General features: G+C 37.3%; 1 protein-coding gene across 1 annotated transcript; it reads left to right on the top strand.

Moving 5' to 3' along the window:
* Positions 1-1,941: 1,941 nt before the first annotated feature.
* Positions 1,942-2,953, top strand: LOC130674209 (uncharacterized). The gene is made up of 3 exons (XM_057479476.1): positions 1,942-2,181; positions 2,288-2,650; positions 2,736-2,953. Exons 1-3 carry the CDS (start codon positions 1,942-1,944, stop codon positions 2,877-2,879), a joined length of 747 nt encoding a protein of 248 aa, XP_057335459.1. The 3' UTR covers positions 2,880-2,953.
* The last annotated feature ends 17,161 nt before the right edge of the window (positions 2,954-20,114 follow it).

The raw sequence follows: 20,114 nt of genomic DNA, 5'->3' as shown, positions 1-20,114 counted from the left end.
CACTATTCGGATTCGAAGCTACTGGGGTACCGAGATGATGCACTCCCCTATCTATCGAATACAAACGCGAGTTATTTTATTTCAATTCAGGATTTAGATCTAGGAGTCCGGATTCCTAGGCTGTGGACCGTCACGAGACCGATGATCCTGTTTTGAGTGAGTCGAATCAACCGAGATTTTAGCAAGTTAAAATTTAAGTATTTGACCAAAGAGCCCGATTGCCTAGGTGGTGGACCGTCACGTGGCCAATGATTAAATTTCAGACTCTGATTCGCGGCACTAATCGGACGTGGCCGTTTAGAACTAATCTTTAGGTTGATAAAATTTCAGACCGGCGATAGATTTTAGCTATTGACTCGAGATCCGGCAGAGATTACTTCTGATTAGCGATTGACTGCCTTCGTTAGTTTTTCGGCAGTTTATATACCCTAGTTTTGAATGGGGGAAGTGTATTGGTTCCTATGGATTTCTTCCTGGTTTAGCTCATCGATGATGATCTAATGAAGTATTACGCAAGGGTACCAGATTCGGTGGTCATCTTTGTGACAAACAAATGAGTAATTCACGCAGTAGGTGTAGTGTTAGCTATAATTTCCGGGTTTAGGGAATTGAGATACGTCAAAAACATGATGCGTAAGTCTTCCGGGTTTGCATGTGAAAAACAAATGCGTAAGCATGTTGAGCAATCTATGTTATAAGTCCGGTATTGGTAAAAGGGTGTCTAGATATATCTCAAAAATAAACAAAAATATGATGCGTGAATATTCCGGATTTGGAGGTCATCTTATGTGACAAAAACAACTGAGTAAGCCTATTGAGCAATAGTTTGGAAATCAAAATATGACTAGAAATATTGAATTTAAGTTATAAGTAACGTCAATCATTTAGCTCGTAAAGTTGTTTACCACGGATTTATCAAAGGCCCAGTGCACACGTGCGAGCGTCCCAAGTAAAGTGGACGACGATTTCATCATAATTTCGATCATCTATCTGATGCTATGCTTACACACACATACACACACGTTCTATTGTAAATGTATTGTCGCAAGAAGTACGCAAGTAGGTGTGGATGCAAGATGAGTATACTTCTAAGCATCATAGTTAGACTGAGAAAAGATGACAAAGAGAAAGGGACAGATAGGTATAACGTAGTCCCATCTGTTTATCCCTGTCCGTTCACGGTCATCGTGCATACACGTACATAGATACCAGAGAAAGGTCAAATTATTGGGCGTAGTCGAGTATTTTTGTAAACAAAAATAATGAGAAAAATAAATAATAATATAAACTATTGTTTTGATCGATTAAATCGCAATTTATATGTATCGATTGTTACACCTCTACCCTTAAAGTCGTCATCGTCCTCGATGACTTCGATTTATGCAAGTTGCATAAATAAAAGCAATTAGAACTGATTAATATGAATTGCGTTTTAATCTTAATCTTTGTGTACTGTGTATTTAAAATAATTTCGAGTTATTCTTGCGGGTGGTTGTCGTAGGTAGTTCTTCATTTTGGTCCCCTTTTGTCTATTGGCGTTAGTTATTGCGTTCTTGAATCTTCTCGTGACCTTCCTTCCCTTTATCTAGTTGATTGGCGGGTGTCTTGCTTCATATCTTTAAATTAAAAACTTATAGCTTGTAATATTACGTTATTTTGGCTGTTTGATCTTGGTTGCTGTTACGGAATCGATAAGTTTATAAAATTTTATAGGTTTTTGGAGGTTTCGTTGCGATGTACTCGTATCGGGTTATCGGGGTCATCCTTTTTCTTCTTTTGTGGAAATCTGTGGATTTCTTGGGTTTTGATTGGCTTGTGATCCCACTTTTCTTGATCTTTTGGTCTTGGAGAGTTTCCTTTATAAAAGGAAAGAATCTTTCAATCGTCACTCAAAGTTTTTACTTCGAACAGTGTTTTAAAGTAAATATAAAAAAAAACAAAATGTTCCGTGTCAAGATTGAAGATGTCGAGTGTCAAGATGATACTGATATTCGTCAGGATGTAGAAGAGGCTCTTGGAGAACTTGAGGTGAAAGAAGAGCTTCTGGAGCAGTCACCATCTACACGGGTTCAGGATGAACAGGCTCGGCATCCAGGGGTCCCTACTTCTCCTGAATTGTTGGAGTGGGCGAATAGTTCTCCTCCGAGAGCTCTCGATTGTTTGGAGATCACGGACTATGGGGTACGTTGAGTTTGTTTTTCTTTTCTTTCCTTTTCAAAATTAAAAATATTTATTTTAGTTATTTATTTATATATATTTTTTTCTTTTTTTTTTTTTATATATATAGCATCATTCGGGATCAACTGTTACAGTGCACCACACTCCTCTTGAGTCTACCTCCGAGAGCGAGGGGGAGGATGACATTCCGGTGGAGACTCCAGTCCCGGAAGTTTTCGAGGCCTCTCCTCAACAGGAAGTGGTGGTTCCTGTAGTGCTGCCGTTGTCGGGGGTAACCATCTACCCCGGTAACAGAGGATTACTTCAGATATCATTTAGAGTTACCTTCTTGGAGGGACATGGATTCCTGATCCCGTTTTCGGATCCGTTGATTACGGTCCTGTCCCCAATGACCACTGACGAGGGCAGGTGGGTCACGGAGCACACCCCATGGAGGTTTATGGATCAGTTCCGGCATGATACGGTGTTGTCTGTAAGTATCTATCCTATATAAATAGGGATTCATATATTTAGATTTTGTGTGTTCTTTATTTAATATATGTTTGTTATTGTTTCAGCTGATGATAAACTTATGCCCTGCGCATTTCCAAGAGCGGATGAGTACCGCCTCGGCCAGAGTCGGCCTGTTGCTGGACGAACTTCGGGACGTGGCTTGCTTCCTGAGACCTCCCTGTGTCTACTGCGGTCAAGGTCTTCTATGATTGGATGGGCTTGACTTAAAAATATATATGTATTTTATTTGCATGGTTTATGTTATGATGTAATTCATGTTTCCTCCCTTTTTCTAATAAAATTTGTTTATTGTAATCTTGTCTTTTTATGTTGAATTAATTGTACCCATCCTATTCTACTTCCTTTCCATACATATTTGATTAAGTAGATTAGTAATGTTCACTTGAATGTTACTAGTCTTATAAGATATATTTATACATCCGTATATAAGTAACATATGTGAAGCATATACTATTTAGTTTCGATAAAAGATCAATTTTCGTATTTAATAGCTATACATTGCTCTTGTTCTCTTTTTCTGCTATTAATTGTGGTGTCATTATTTCTACTTTAAGTGTGTTATTATTGTAGTATATAAGTGATGATAATTAATAAGTTGAAATACTACAATATATGTATACATATTTGCATACGTATATATTATTCTGAAGTTCATATGTTCGTGGATGTTTTATACATACGTCGTTTTTGTTCGAATAGTATTTTCCTTCTTTTCGTTGATTATGGTTCATGTTGTATCCCTACTTATGTTGTGATGGGATATTTTCCCTTTTGGGAAGAGGAGGGACGTTAAAGTAAGCACGCTTACTTTAAGTGGCCCCTCTGATTGTCTTCTCTGTCTAACGTTGGGCCTTGTAGTAATGGCCGACGTGACGTCATGCGCAGTGCAATGACATTATTGGTCACAGAACCCAAAGATGCGTGAGTTCATCGTTGATGTCTGTGTTGGAAGACCTTTTTCACTTCTAGGGAGTTTCCGTCGCTGCGGAGTACGAGGGGAACCGTGCCCTAGGTCGTGGTTGGTTTCCTCATTTCCATGATGTTGTTGGTGATTCTCTGCACTCACGTGGTCTTAACTTATATCTAATTTACATTTTAATTCATATTCTATACTTTTTTAGAATAAATTGACTTTATAAAAATACTGAAATAAAAGAACTTGAAAAATAAAACAAATTTAGGATTAAAACTAAAGTTATATATCGATCATGTAAAGATGCCTTTTCATATATTGATTATTATTCTTGCTTATGTACGTTGAAATTAAAATTACATGTTTTTTTTTTATTTTTTTGTTTTATAAATTTTTTTTTCTTTTCTTTTATAATAATTTTTTTGTTTTTGTTTTTATTGTTTTTTGTTTTTATTGTTTTTTTTTTTTTTTTTTTTTTTTTTATACCTTTTTTTCCTTTTTCTTCATATAGCTAACTTTATACTTATATATATATTTTTATGCCCAGCAAATTAATAACTTAACTCTAGATATTCCTATGGCCACATAGGTAACTTAACATCAAAGCGTATTCAAAACAATGCACTTATTTCCTAACTTAAAATTTACGCGCCTTACTAATCTAACTTACATAGAGAGAGTTCGATACCTGAATACTGATTTGCTTAACATATGATTAATTTACTCTTAAAATCTATAGATCGTCACATAGTTTATTTCACATTATATCCTTTATAACTTATAATCACTTAACATGCCGAGAGTACGATACCTAGTCACTGTCTTACTTAACATATAATTGTTTTCTTAAGATCTATAGATCGTCACATTATTTATTTTACATTATTTCTTCTTTTTTTTTATAACTTATCAAATTACTTGATTGTGCTTTTAGTGTCTTGCATTATTCATTTACTAGATAGATAAGTTTAACAACTACCTTACATTGTCTACCCATCACCTTATATATATATATGTTTTTTTTTGTAAATTTCATATTTTGTGTTTTTTTTTTGTTTTTCTGTTTTTGTTTTTTTTTTTTTTTCTTTTGGTCTTGCTGTTTGTGCAAGATTTACTTATCTTACCCTTCACCTTTTTAATACATATATATACCTTGAAATAATAAGATGCGGTTTGAAAGATGATTAACGGGCCAAATCCATTACCTTTCGTTATTTGTACATAGATTTATATTTTAAATCACTTTTCTTAATTAATGTCATTAGTGCGTAATTACACATACTCATGAGCTTTGGCTTCCTCGGATGATACAAGGATAGCTGAAGACCGGGTATCATGAATATGAGTATTTACACGTTTAAGCATGTATGACTTGCTGTTATTATAACTGGATATTACAACAATGTTTATTGCATTCATATATACAAAAAAATGTTTTTTTTTTTTAATTTTTTTTTTATTTTTGTGTTATGTTTTGCTTGTTTTTTTTTTATTTTTTATTTTTATTTATTATATGTATTTTTTTTTTTTATTTTATTTTTTTATTTTTGTGTTTGAACGTGATAAGTTCCTTTAGATTGTTATTAGTATTGTTAGTTAGTGATCCCTTTTACCATTTGTTAGTAGTTATAAGGTAAGTAGGTTTGTTACTTGCCTCTTCTGCATGCGGAGAAGTCGGCGATTTGTTAGTGGTCAATTGTTACTCTTTTTGTTAGTGGTTATTTTCTTTTGTTTCTTTCGTGAGTTCCTCTTCCTTCGGATTTTTCTTTTGCAATATCGTATTTTAGTTGCTTTGCGTCGGCGAGCCTGTCTTCTGCGTTTTTGTTTGGTGTACTCAATTCTATCACATTCGGATGCCATGTCATCCATGTAAGTTGGTAGATCTTGAGTTATATCAGGTGAGGTGTTATATGGGTGGTATAAACTCACGCATGGTTGGTGGTTGCATGAGTGCAGTCCAGACGATAAGTATGGCTCCTCGTAGAATCTTGATATATCGTCCATGAGGTCGAGGTAGCAGTAGGTGGAAGGTCGTTGGTAAAAATGTTTGACTGCCATCAGGTTGGATAACCTGATCATGGTTTCTCTGAGGTAAATACTAGTCCGATCGTCAGCCCATGGTATTTCTCCAAACAGCCGAAGCAAATCTACTTTGTAAACTAATTCTGGATAGTATTCTTGTCGGGCTTTTCGTATTCTGCGTTGTTCTCTGAGGTGATTCTTGCTTTTCCAATAATTTCTCATGACTTGTATCTTAAGATCCTTATCTTGGGCAATGACCCAAGCGGCGTGTATTTCCAAGGGGCTTGCTTTAATGTCGATTTTTATAGGTTTAGGTATTATGCGTAATTCTGTTTCTAGTTCCAGTTGGTCTGGGTGTTGTTGATAGTATTTACTGCGGCGCAATCGTCGCAATGTTCTTATACGCGTTCGTTTGAACCAGTGATTTTGGATGATTATAGACGAGACGATGTAAGCGAACTGCATATCTAAACCAAGTGAGAGATTTCTCGGGAAATACTTAGCTGTCTTGTCCGGCATTGTATTTTACAAAGGGAACGTTTTTTGTTGATCTCGTAGCCACTGCCTTAGGCAGATTGCGTTAGTCAGTGCGCAGTAATAGTTCTTTCTTTGTCCGTGTGTTGTACAGGTGGTTGATGATGTTCGAATAACGTCGAACTTGGGGCAATTATATTTCCTGGTTTCTAGATTCACTATATCACGTTTCAATACTTGCTGTAGATAAGTGGCCTTGATTTCTCCCCTTGTGAAGATTGTGCGAGCGTTCCTTGCGTATCTCTTTATGATTTTTAACACTTGGTGGAGTTGAGTGTCACCTTCTGACCAATGAATACCGTGATGCTTGGAAGTAACCCAATCGTTTCTTTCACGAATCTTAGGTGATAGTTTGTGGTACGGAAAAGGTTGCTCGACTATCCAGTGACCCAGAATATCTTCAGTGGTTGCAACTAAAGCGATTTCCTTTGGAGTAAATTCTTCTTTATTATCCCAGAATCCTTGGATGTCGATCACTATGTCCATCATACTTTAAAAAGTATTATTTTGTAAATGAAAGAAAAAGGTGTTTCTTAAATTCTCGAACCGATTCTTTAGCGAACTGGTTCTATAACTGGTTCGAATGCAACGGTGTAGAGAGTTTTCCATCCAATATTCTCGCAAAAAGATTCTCCTAAAGTGTCCGTATTGACTGGCTTGACAAGCTTGATCCAGATCGTCTATGTCCAATGTTAGTGGAAGAGTTATTTTGAAAGATAATAATATCTTTCGGTAAATTCGATGCTCCTCAACCGGGTCTATATTGTATGCTTCTTCGTTGAGAAAATCGTCGCAGAGGAGGTTATTTCGTAATCGTAGTCTTGTCCGTAGTTTCCTTGTAGCTTGTGCCGCTTTCCAGTGGTTTCGATGAATCAGGTAACATGTAAGTTCACAAAAATCTTCGAAACTCTGGTTCCAGTTTCTATGTTGTTGAATCTCAATTATATTAGCGTCTCTCTCTTCGTCAGTGGTAAGCCTATTCTCGGGGAGACCTTTGCACATAACTTACGTTCATCAGAGTTGAGTGATTCCAAATTTTCGTGGAGGTCGTAGCATTGTTGATAACTTACGCTGGATTCTATTGTTGAAGATTTATTCCTAGTATAACAGAAAATTAAATTGTAAGTTAGTCTCCTAGTTAAAAATATTAAGTATCCAGCTAAAATTAATGAAGTAATTAGCATTCCATGCAGGAGGTAATTTGGTGGACGTTTGTCCTTTTTGGGCAATTTAGGAGTTCGTAATTCTCTCTTTACTTGACTCAAAGTGAAGTCGTAAGATAGAAATCCATATGAGTCGATGAGAGATACTTTCGTAGAACTGTCGTTTGTGTAATTGATTGAGTTGAGAGGTTCGTAATCGCGTATTTCCGGAAATAATTGTGTTACATTGAGTCCTATGGTAGGTTGTTGTTGGAGTTGAATCTCAAGATCGGAATCCGCAGATCCGATCAAGTTTACACAGCCAATTCTTATAGAGGCCTCCGGACTCAAACTTAAGGTTCCCGTGCCAGATATATTTACATATTCTGTAGATTTTCCTGGGTGTTGGACTTGAAGTAAGCTCAGATGCGGGATAGAGTAAATCCAACCTTTAATGTCTTCTAAGGATTTCCAATATAAGTAGTGGGTTTTGCTTAACCTTATGTCACATCTCTGAAATGATTCGAGATCTGAATTGGCGAGTAGGTCAGCTTCACACGCAGGATGAACGGCGGTTTCGTATATTACAAAATTGGGTTTGCAAATATAGGATCTTTCAAATTTTTGGCATCGTTTAAGCTCATTCTCTTGAATCAGCGAGTAGCTTTCGTGGTTTGTAGACATCATCAGGTAGTCAGATCGGGGTTGGATATAGGCCGAACCCTTGGTGTTGTTTCCAAAAGTCTGTTGAACTGGATAGGCGTGAAGTTTGTGCAAGTTGTATTTTGATGATCGTATTAGTGGTATTCGAAGTGTCAAGATAAATTTATCGTTGAGCGATTCGTACTCAACTTTCATTAACTGAGAAGCTTTTTCATTATAGAGGTCTTTAACAGTTATAGGAAATTGATGTTGTGGATTATTTTTGTTGAATTTTCCCATGGCTTCTGAGATTTTCCTCGGGCTGAGAATTCTTGGAGGGATGGTTCCAGCTAAAGCGAAATTAATTGCTTCCAGAATGTCTTCCATATGAGTTCGGTAGTCCTCGAAACAGTTTCGAGCTTGGACACTCCAAGAACTCAATCGCATAACGTAGCCTGAATAAGTTACATTCTCCTTGTTGATTGAACCTTTCATTTCCTTTAGAGGTGCCACGTATTTATAATAATTACCGCGGCGTAAAATTAATTGATTTAAATCTTCGTATAGATCTGAGTGGATTATTTGTGCGTTCCTTTCGAGAAGAATTGAGTCGTTGGGGTTAGAAGTAAGAATTATCTTATTGAAATTATCGAGATAATGTTGAAGAATAGCTAATTTATTCTGTTCGACCAATGATGATCGATTATTTACTTGTCCAGAACCGACCAACCGTCTTATTAACTTCATTCGCTCAGTTGATTCTCGAATGATGCGCTTGTAGTCGTCAAGTTGTATGTAGTGCCTGCAGTCATCTTTTTCAATTGTCGATTGGCAGTATTCATTCAGGAGGTTTATTTCCATATCCATTGTATTTGGGAGCTGTTGTTCATGAAAACCTAGGTCTACTACGGTGATTAGCTTCCATTCGTCTTGGGTAAAGTGGATATCGGCGAGATGTTCATAGTAGAGTCCTGAACTAGGTTCCAGTGGCTTCAAATGAACAGCACTTCCTTTCACATTACTTATGGTGGTGATGAAGGTCAGGATTATCTTGATCAGGGTTTCCACGTTGATGATGATTGCACTAAAATTATTACTTTAATTTTTACTGTATTCTTGGGATTTGAGGAACTTAATTTAATCTTAAGGTTAGATTTTAAAGATGAAAGTGGCATGCATGAGGTTAGTTTGGAGGTTGTCGTGTATTCTCGGGTTCGGTTCTAGGTTCACGAGGATCCAGGTCAGGAGGAAAGTTATATTGTGTACCGACTGTTCTAGGAGCAGCGTAAATTACTTCTCTAGTGTGGTTGGGTGGTGCGTACGACAAGTACGGGTAAATATTTTGATTGGTGATGACACTAGATTTTTCTTTCTCCGCTAGCTCTACGTTTTCAGGCGTAATATTTTTACCAGTCTTGGGTAGATGTAGTAGGAGATTAGTGACAGAGTCCCAAAATGCTCCAATTAACCATATACTCCATCCGTATAGAGTATGTAATGCATAGCCATGAATCAATGTGTCTATTGCGAATTTAATTGCCTTGAATGTGAGATATACTCCAAAGAGTGTTACGCTGAAGGTACCCACCGTGTTGAAGAAATTATACACTTTTCCCCAAGCTTTAGCTAGAGATAGCCTTATAGCTTCTTCATCAATAAAATTATTAATCTTGATGGTACTATCAGCTACAGACTGTCCTGTTGCTCCTCTGGCGATGGTGTTTAATACAGCTGTTCTTTCCAATGGGAACATCATGTAGTCTTTTAATTTTACGATGTCGTTGTCGGAGTAAATTCCTCCTGTTGCTAGTCCTTGAGCTGGTACATACTTCCAGGAGTGATTTGTGGAAGCTGTGAGTTGTTCTGGGCTTGGTACCGAAGAGAGTTTAGGATTTAATTCATACCATGAGTCTTCCAGTCGATACATAGGTGCCAATAAAGGGTTGCAGTCTATCTGCGTTCCAGTTTTAATTAGTATGTGAGTTCGTGGTAACATATAGTATGTGTCGTTACCTCTTAGTACAGGTAATTCTTGGTAGCATTCTCTTGTATCTCGTCTTCTTACATCTACTGCTATACACTTAGCTAATCTTATTACTTCACCTGAGACATGAGCAATATATCCTGGTTTCTTCATGAATTGGAATGCAAATTCATCAGGTGCTAACGTAGCTATAATAAGTGCATTTTGTAAAACCTTCTTTTCCAGCTCACATTCCTGTCTGATCATATCGTTGTATAGCATCATGATCTGGTTGTGAAGGTGGCGTTCTAGATATACAAATTTAGTGTTGACGTAAGTGAAAAGATCCATGGATTGCGTATCTATCCTGTTGGCGTCGTTGAAAAATTTGCTATTTTCGGAGTCAAGTATGAAGAGTCTAGGATGTTCAGTCTTGATCAGTTTGGTGGCGCAGTTTGCAATATGACCCTTCGTTGTTAGTGCAAATGTTACGCCTCCAGTAGTAACTGAATATACTTCTTCTCCGAATTTCCTATTGACGTGATCTTGTATCTTGTTAGCTGTTCCTTCATAGAGTATTGAGAACTTGCGTGAGTTGCACTGGTCAGGCGGTAGCAAGTCCCAGAAGGTGTTTCCTCCTTCGATGTCCATACATTTTCCTTGTTGATATTTGCATCGTACTCCAGATCGTAATATTACTTCATTTTGATCCAGATTAATGGGAGTGTAGTAGTCTTGTAAAGTGAAAGTAGCATGTCCAGTTACGGTGACCTTTTCCCATTTGCCATAAGGATCGGCATATGATCCCTTTGTACAACCACCACCGGCGGTGAATGAACCTGCTAGGGTGATCGGGAATCTAGTCGTTGCGTTTTTCTGAACACCTGCAAGTGTAGTATCTCGGTACATGAAGAGTCCACTATCATGAACCGATTTGCAAACTTCATGACTTAATTCTTGCATAAACTCCATATTATTGCTCGTTTCTCCAAACAAGTGGTCAAGTACACCACAATGAAAAATGGTTCGTTGAATGGAGAGTTTGCACTGAATAACTTTTATAAGAGAGAAACTACTGGATTGCAACAGTTGGACTTTGGTGGTTTTAATCGTTGGTTTCGCGGTAGGCACATTGCAATCTTTGATATCTAGTAGGGATAATGAAGTAACGTTTATTGATGGGGTCCCACAGTCGTATGCCACAAATCCATACGTCAATTGGACAGCTGACGTTACCCAGAGGATGAATTTTATCCACCCCATGGTGCTCGGATTTTTACTCGTTTTACCTGGAGTAATTTTATACAACTAAAACATAACGATTAGTAGGACATACGGGAAATAGTAATATTTTAATCAGATTGTGTATCAGTGTTAGTATTAGTAGAATCTCTAGTATTACAGATTTTTAACTTATCTATGTGTTTAAGAGAACGTTTGCCCTTTTCATCTTCTATTATAGCTGTGTTATTATCTAACAATTCAGCTATAATATACGGGCCTTTATAGTGTGAATCGAATTTACCTTTCCGAGGTTCTTTTATAGCATAGACCTGATCTCCAACATTCAAAGTACAGGGGTTCAGGTGAGCGTCGTAGTAACGTTTAGAGCGGTGTTTAGATTTAATTAAATTCGATGCCGCAAAATGTCTCATGTCATCCATACGGTTGACTAAGTCGTGTAAATAAGTTCCATAAGTTTCGGTTTTGTCGGGAGGTGGAAAAGAACTGGGTATACGCGCTCTTTTACCGTATATAAGTTCGAAAGGGGTGAAATTAGTGGATTCATGTACAGAAATATTATATGAAAACATTGCGAAGGGAACGAGTTTGTCCCAATCTTCATATTTATCTACGTAATGTTTGATAAATTCTGCCAATACTATGTGACTACGCTCTAGGGATCCATTAGTTTGTGGATGGTACCCTGAGGTGGTTACTTGTTTAATTTTAAAAAGCTTGGCTAGGTGATGAAATATTTTACCAACAAACGATCTACCTTGATCGCTTAATATTACGCGAGGTGACCCAAACTGAATAATTACATGACGAGCGAGTGCGTCTGCAATTGTCTCAGCCTTTATGTTTGGTATTGGTACTGCTACGCAATATTTTGTGAGATTGTCTTGCACAGTGAGGATATGCATGTTACCTGATGGTGTTTGAGGCAGTGGTCCCACTGTGTCTATTGAGATTTTGTCAAAGGGATCTGCAGGAGTGTCTGTGATGATCATTGGTTCCTTAGTCTTGATGCGGACTAATTTCTGCTCTTGACAACTTCTGCAGGTGCGAATAAACTCTGTAATGTCGTCTCTCATGTTTAGCCAGTAAAAACGTTCACGAATTCTTCTATAAGTTTTAGTGATACCTTTATGACCACCTGTTAGGCTCTCGTGATATTCCGCGATGATATCTTTGCGGACATCTTTGTCTGGAATGGTTACACTTCCATGGCAAATGGTGAGTGAACATTCACAGTCATCTAAGCATTCCTTGAGGACGTCAGTGACGAGTGACTGGCTTAAGCCTTCAAGCATATCTCCTGGTTTTGAGATTCGCAAGGTTTTTATGCCGTAGTGGTTCAATACGTTTTTGACGGTTTTTAACACATCCTTCAACTCTTGTATGGCAAATGAGTCAAAGTGATTTTTCTTTAACACTGCACTAAGGATTTTATGTTTACCGTGTTGTGATATTAATACTTGATTAATTTTTGGCTTCTTTAATTTCAAATCCTGTGGATCTATTTTGTCTGTTTCTATTAGTAGTCATGATGTGATAGTTGTAAGTTCACAATCAGCAGAGATAAAATGCAAATAATTATCCCTGAAGTATGTTAAGTTTTCGTTCGTTGTGTGCAAGGATATTTTACTTTCATTATTCTTCATTCCTGGATAAAATAATTCACAAGGAACAGTTTCAGCTACAGATTTCTTTTGTCTCGGTTGTGGTCGTTGTAATTCTTCATCCGTATCTGTACTTGAATGAATTTCGTCGATAGTTGGTAAATTAGGTAAATTGGGTAGATTAGCCCATCGTCTGCTTGCTACTTCCCTTGGTATTATTTCATCTCTGTCTGATTCTGTTGTTGATCCTTCTGAGGTAACTGCAGGAGTCGATCGTCCTACAGGATGTCGAAAGGTTACGTTAGATGGTCTGTGGGATTGTGCTTTGGGTTGCCTAGTTGGAAGTGGCGATTCGTAAGTCGGATCTTCAGCACGTGGGTCCCAGTAATAGTTTTCATTTCCTGAGGATGGTCCAGGTGATACTTCAATAACATTTCTAGGCAGTGGATTTTGTATTGGTTCAGTTAGCGCAGGTGTTTCTTTGCCTTGCGGATTATTTACGTATGTAAGTTGATAGTTAGTTGGTCGAGTTTTTGTAGATAGTGGTCCTGGTTTTTCAGAATTTTTGGAAGGTGGTACGCGATTACTAGCAAGGCTCGGAAAAGCACTATCTCTAGCATGCGGTACTGGTGGTGTCGGGTCGCTTGATTGAACGGTGGCTGGTTGTTTCCGAGGTCGACCAGGTTTACGTTTTTCTGGTATCGGAATATCAGCAATAGTTTTTGCGCGTCTAATAGGAGGTGGATGTGCTAGCGAGGGATTACTTGCTATTCTTCGCATCCTCACTCTCTCACCTATAGTACTGGCGTTTGCCTCTGCTGCTTTTATAGCGGATGATCGTAGTCGTTCTAAATGTTTGGCAATTGAACTGGACTGTCTCGCAGCTGTTTCAGATTTTCCTGTGGGAATTATAGGCATAACAACAGGATTTCGTGATAGTGCGTCTGCATTTACATTCAATCTTCCTGGTTTATAATAGAAGACATATTCGTACTCTCTTAATCTCGTTCTCCATCGAACTAACCGTTGTACTGGTGGCTTGACGGAGTCGATCCATTTTAAAGGTTCGTGATCACAGACGAGAGTGAATCTTCGTCCATATAGGTACGGTCGAAAATGTAAAATACCGTAAATAACTGCTAAACATTCTTTTTCAGTTGTTGTGTAATTTCGCTCTGCATTTTTGAGGAGTCTTGATAGATAAGCAATTGGTCTGTCCTCGCCAATTTTTCCTTGGCTTAACACAGCGCCAATAGCGAGATCTGAAGCGTCAGTGGTAAGAATAAATGGTTGAGAAAAGTCAGGATATTGCAAAACTGGAGATGTACATAATGCTTTGCGTAGATCGTCAAAACTTTCTTGTTGAGCTGAAGTCCAGTTGAATGGATTATCCTTTTTCAGTAATTCTGTCAATGGTTTCGCACGGCCTGAGAAGTTCTCGATGAAGCGATGATAATATCCAGCTAGGCCAAGAAATTGTCTGATGTTTGTAACTGTCTTGGGTCTTGGGAATTTTTCGATGGCTTCAGTCTTCTTTGGGTCTGGACGTACGCCGCCATTGCCAATAATGTGACCAAGATATGCAACTTCAAGGTTTAAAAATTCACACTTATCTGATTGTAAGACTAGGTTGGCTTGTTCTAGTCGATTGAAGAGTCGTCGGACACGTACGCCGTGTTCTTCGAGTGATGATGCAAAGATAACGACGTCGTCGAGATATACAAATAGCTCAACGTCTTGTAGACCTAACAGAACTCTGTCCATAAGTCGTTGAAAAGTAGCTGGAGCGTTTTTCAGTCCAAATGGCATTCTGTTATATTCGTAATGACCATTCGGTGTACTGAATGCAGTTTTTGGTTGGTCTTTTGGATTCATTTTAATTTGATGAAATCCACTGGCCAAGTCAAAAACTGAAAAATATTTTGCTCCTCCTAGTCTATCGAGAATCTCAACTATATTCGGAAGAGAATAAGCATCGCCTATGGTTTTCTCGTTTAGTTGTCTAAAGTCAATTACCATACGCCAGCGCTTATTACCTTTTGAGTCTGGTTTCTTTGGGACTATCCAAAGAGGTGAATTATACGGAGAAACAGATTCAGCTATCACACCGTCATTTAGTAATTTATTTACTTGTCGAGCGATTTCTTCTTTATGTACAGGCGGGAAACGATCCTGACGGACTGATATAGGAATTTCATCAACTGTTGGAATGGAGTGCGTCATCATTGTTGTAGCTGGTAGATCATCTCCAGGAAGGTGAAAGAGCATTGGGAATTCCTTAATAAGCTCATACACATGCTCTCTTTCCAATACATTTAAATGATCAAGTCGGAGACTAGCGCATATGCGCTCGAATCTATCTTGTCCATCCTCCGGTATATCACTATCTTCAGAATCGTCGAAGAAATCCTCTGAACTGCCATCGCATTCAAAGGGAATTATTTCTTGTGGCGGTATGACTAGTTCTATATCGTCTTCATAGGCATTAATCGCGTAAACATAACAAGTACTGTCTTTATTAGTGACTAAAGCGTTACCTATGAAAATATTTTCGCGAGTTTCAATGCGGGGTAAAAATCCAGTTTTTAGATCTGTCTTGCAAAGATTGATTGGTATTACTGTTCGAGTTCTGGCTTTTAACAGAAATACTGAGGGTTCGTCTTCACTCCGAAATACAGTCACAGAAGGTGTATCAAATGGTTCACCTTTGGTATTTTCGAGCGGGATTGGGTGTACGGGTTCGGAATCTGCTACTATGGTGTTGTGGTGAAAAGATATTTCAACCTTTTCTTTAGTTAGAAAATCTATGCCGACAATTCCATCGGTTGGAATTGGCAAAGGATTTTCGAGAACGTGAAATTTCTCGGGGTTTGCAAAAAATGTAATTTCGGTGGTTCCTAAAGTGTCGAGTCGTTCAGTAGTGATTCCTTTTATGGAAACTGAGTCCCAGGTATCGATTACTGTGCGAGGAGCCAGTGCGTCTTTTCTGATTACATTTATATCAGCACCCGTGTCGACTAAAAAACGAGCTCTGCCGTTTCGCAACTCCGGGGCTGTTAGAGTAACGACTGGTCCTCTACCCTGGACTTCAGACCACATTACGAATTTTCGACGGTCAGGAATCTGATTAATGGTGGACGCGTTTCCGTGGGATTCGCGCTGTTCGATGTCGCGTCGCTCCGTCGAACCGCGTTGGAGTTTAAAGGTTCTTTAGGTGGAGCAGGAGAAGTCGGTCTTGAATTATTCTGTTGGTTTTGTGGATTGTTATTGGAATTGTCATTCCGATAATTATTCCTATTATAGTTATTATAACCGTTATTACCGTATCTTTGGTTATTATTATCATAATTAGTACGATTATTGTAATAATTGGGGTTGTTATTGTTGTTAGGACTGTTTTGGTTGTTATCCTGGGGAGAATAATTTTGATAGTATGGTGTATTGTATGGTACTGGAGGTGGATATGCTCCAGGAGGTGGGTATTGATATGGCATTGGAGGTAAATATGGCATTGGAGGGAAGTAGCCCGGTGGAGGATAGTATGGGTAGTAACTTCCAGGTGATCGACTTCGCGGACGATAAGGTGAATTACTACGGTCGGAATAGTTACGTTTATCACGTGGTGGAGTTGTATCTCGCACCGGAGATCTACTATACGAATTAGAAGATCTAGTATGGTCTTCGCGAGTGAATCTGAACGGTATTGTGTTTCGGCGTTCTTCGTCCTGAAAACTTACTGTTCGAGTTCTACGCGGTAGATCAAGGTTTGCGGATTCGGATTGCGCGTAGGCCAAATAATTAGAGTTACGGTGAGAGCTACCTCGCAAGTCTTCCTCGAGCCGTAATGCTATTTTATATGCATCGTCGAGAGTGCCAGGATTTTGCACACTTACCCCGTATATTAGATCGTCTGGTAATCCGCGTTTAAATGACTCGAGAGCTAAACCGTCTAGCATTTTCTTCATCGCGGTTACCTCGACATCGTTATTAAAGCTTTCGTTCAATGCGGTTACTGCGTTAGCGCGAATTTTCTTTATTCGGGTATAATAACTTAGAATTGATTCGTTTTGTTTGAGTCTAATAGCTTGAATATCCGCGCAATATTGTGGATACGTTTTCTTGGTGGCAAAATATTCTTTAAGCGCGGCTGTGAGGGTATCCAATGAGTCAATTGTTTTATCTGCGATCGCATCTCTAGCTGTCTCTTTAAGTTTGGACTTAACTCCGTTAAAATAAGTGTTTTCAAGATTTTCTGGTACAATTGTAAGACCGTTTTCTACGTCTTGTAAGAACGCTTGTAAAGGCATGTTTTTACCGTCAAAACTCGGGACTTGCATTAATGCTTGATGCAATGTCATACTTTCCCCGAGGGACGTGATCATTTGATCCGTAATATTCGCATGTCGGGTTATGTTCTGGACTTGTGCGTCTAAAGCGTCTTCGCCATGTTCCGACATTTTGATTATTTATGTTGGAAAAGGTTATAGGGGTAATATAGAGATAGTAAGAATGAGAATCCTAGTAAGTAGTAAGAGATTGACAAGGAAACTAGATAGTAGATAATCAGACGCTAGTGAAAGGTCCCGCTGACAGAAAAATATATACTAATTAGCTGTTACCAAATTTTGAATAGCCTTGTATTAAATTTATAATGTGTTTATTGTAAAGTAATTAGTGTTGGAAATATATTAATTATTCAAATGTAAGTGTTGTGTCTGTTTGTGTTTGTTTATCCTTAGTTTCAGGATTTTTATTGATACTACTGTCAGGTGAATTATCTACTTTCTGAAGTTGTACTGTATTATTTAATTTTTCTCTTTTTACAGGATGTGGATTCACTATCCCTTTTTCTAATCTCACTGTTAATTTCCGTAACTGATATTTTTGTGCGGCGCGTTTTCTGGTTTTCATTTGATAATGTTTAAATTATGTGTAAAACAAAAGTGAGATAAGTTTATTTTGTGAAATCACAAATATTTTTCTCCTTCGAGTGTGAGTAATTTATTTCCTGTTTTTGTAAAATATTTGCTGGATTTTGTAAAGATAATGGTATTGTTACGGGAGTGTATGGTAACTCTCCCCTATGGTATATTGCAATTAACTTTCGCAACTGGTACTTTCTACCAGCGCGTTTACCCCGTTTCATTCGGTAGTTCTAAGTTGTGCGCACAGGGCACTTTTCACAATTGCTCCACTGATCAGTTAAAAGTAAGAATACTAGAATAACTGATCCGACGAAATATTACAAATTTTATGTCACCTTGAGAATGAGTAAGTTAGTGAATAATGAATGAACCGCCTGGAGTGCGACAAGAAGTCTGCGCAATCCCAATTGATTCGATGATAGATTGAATAGAATGCGACAAGAAGTCTGCGCAAATCTAGGCAATCGATGAAGGGTTGAATAGAATTCGACAAGAAGTCTGCGCAATTCTAAGCAACCGTAATTAATGAGATGAGTGATGAATGAGTAATAAATGAACCAAAGTTTGACAAAAATAATTTGTAATTTCGGGTGCAAAAATAGCAAGTGGTTTGTACGCAAAACTCGGCAATATTATATATAAAAAAAAATATTGACTTATCCTTTGAAAATCCACAAATTTATTTTTACTGAAATTGACTTCAAGTTTTAATAACTGAATTTATTGATAATAAATTGAATTTTCATCTAATACCTGCGTTCGAGGATCTAGACTTGAAAAGTTATAATTGAATTTTAAAAATTGTTTAGGTATATCAACTAGTGTGAGTTTGTAATTAATAAAATTTCGTGATCTATTAGCGAGCAAATATTTTTTTATAAAAGGACACGATGGCGCGTCTTCTATGATTGCAATTAACCTTTCAATGTGGTATTTAATTTTTGTTTGTTTATCTCGTTTTAGTGTAGGCATACACTTGTAGTGGTAATAATATGTGTGGCTAGTAAAATTGTAGGTAACAATAAATTGTGATAGTGTTTGAAAAATTAGAATTGGAAACTTCCTCAAATAAGGTTTTATTTTAAAATTCGATAGAAGTTCGAAAATAAAATTGCAGCAAGTTTTAGGAAAAAGAATAATTGAGTTATTAATTGCAAAGAATAAAAAGTTTCTTGAGAGTAATTCAGATATTTATTCCAGAATTTTATTTTAAAATAAAGATTAATATAGAAAAAGTCTCAGATAAAAGATTCAAGGTTTTAGATTTTTAATTATTTTGAAAAGATCTCGAATTAGTGTTTCGAATTTTCTGCGATGAGTAAAATTTATCAAAATGATTTTAAACATTGAAATAATAATTTTGATTTGAGAATAGTATATTGTACAACTAGTGCGGTAAGTTGTCGATTGCCCACGAGAGCGAAGTTGAGCGCACGAACGAAGTGAGTGCGCTCATTCGCTCGAGTGGGTAATCGACAACACCGCACGAATTGGACACAGTTTTTTTTATCATTAATGCAATATAAGTACTATCTTAGTGCTCGCTGTTTTATTCTCCAAGTAGCTTTTTGCTGATTCAACTGTTGCCGCGACATTTTTGTGGGTTAAACGATAATCTGCATGCGACAAGAAGTAAATTTGAGTGCGACAAGTTTACTTGTCGCACTCAAATTTACTTGTCGCACGCAGATAATCGTTTAACGCACACAAATGTCGTGGAAACGGTTGAATGGGCAAACAGCTATTTGGCGAACAAAAGAGCGTGCGCCAAGATAGCACTTATATTGCATGAATGATAAAAAAATAGTTTAATGATTGAATTAAGAAGATTAAATCAGTTTTTTTTTTTTTTTAAATGTCAAAAGAAAAGATTTTTGTTTTCAGAGTTTAATGTAGTTGTTTAATTTGTAAAGAAATTTATAAAGAGATTTTTTTTTTTTTTTTTTTTTTTTTAGAAAAATAGAAAATATTGTTGATTTGAATTTCAAAAATTTCGGAATATAGAATTTTTTAATTTGAGAGTTTATTGGAAATTTATAAGGTTTTGACGACTAGAATTTTGACGGTTAAAATTTGAGAATTGAATACTTAAAATTACAAGTTGAAATTTAACTCGGAAATTTCAACAAGGCAGGACGTTTTATTTTAAATTGGTTAAAATAAGAATCGAATAAGATTTATAAATTTTAAATAAAAGAACGATTCACCAGCGAATCCCACCGCTGTCACCAAATTTTTCGACTGTCACGATCGGAGAGAGTGAAGGCGACGGGCGAAGGGTTATATTTAATTAATTATTTACTTAAAAACTACCCGTAATATTTATTCTATAACTCAACCAAGGAGCCAAAAAGGACCGTCACGTGGCTAGTGTGAGAATGTTAAATATTCGGTAATATTTCGAAATAGTAAATAAGTCTATTTTGTACCGAGCGG

The sequence above is a fragment of the Microplitis mediator genome, chromosome 9 (genome assembly GCF_029852145.1).
Source record: "Microplitis mediator isolate UGA2020A chromosome 9, iyMicMedi2.1, whole genome shotgun sequence".
Lineage (NCBI taxonomy): Eukaryota > Metazoa > Arthropoda > Insecta > Hymenoptera > Braconidae > Microplitis > Microplitis mediator.
This window is presented reverse-complemented; position numbering and strand designations above follow the sequence as displayed.

Coding starts and splice junctions, on each gene's coding strand:
- LOC130674209 (XM_057479476.1), top strand. CDS start 1,942: ATGTTCCGTGTCAAGATTGAAGATGTCGAGTGTCAAGATGATACTGAT. Junction 2,182..2,287: donor TGGAGATCACGGACTATGGG/GTACGTTGAGTT, acceptor TTATATATATAG/CATCATTCGGGATCAACTGT. Junction 2,651..2,735: donor GGCATGATACGGTGTTGTCT/GTAAGTATCTAT, acceptor TTATTGTTTCAG/CTGATGATAAACTTATGCCC.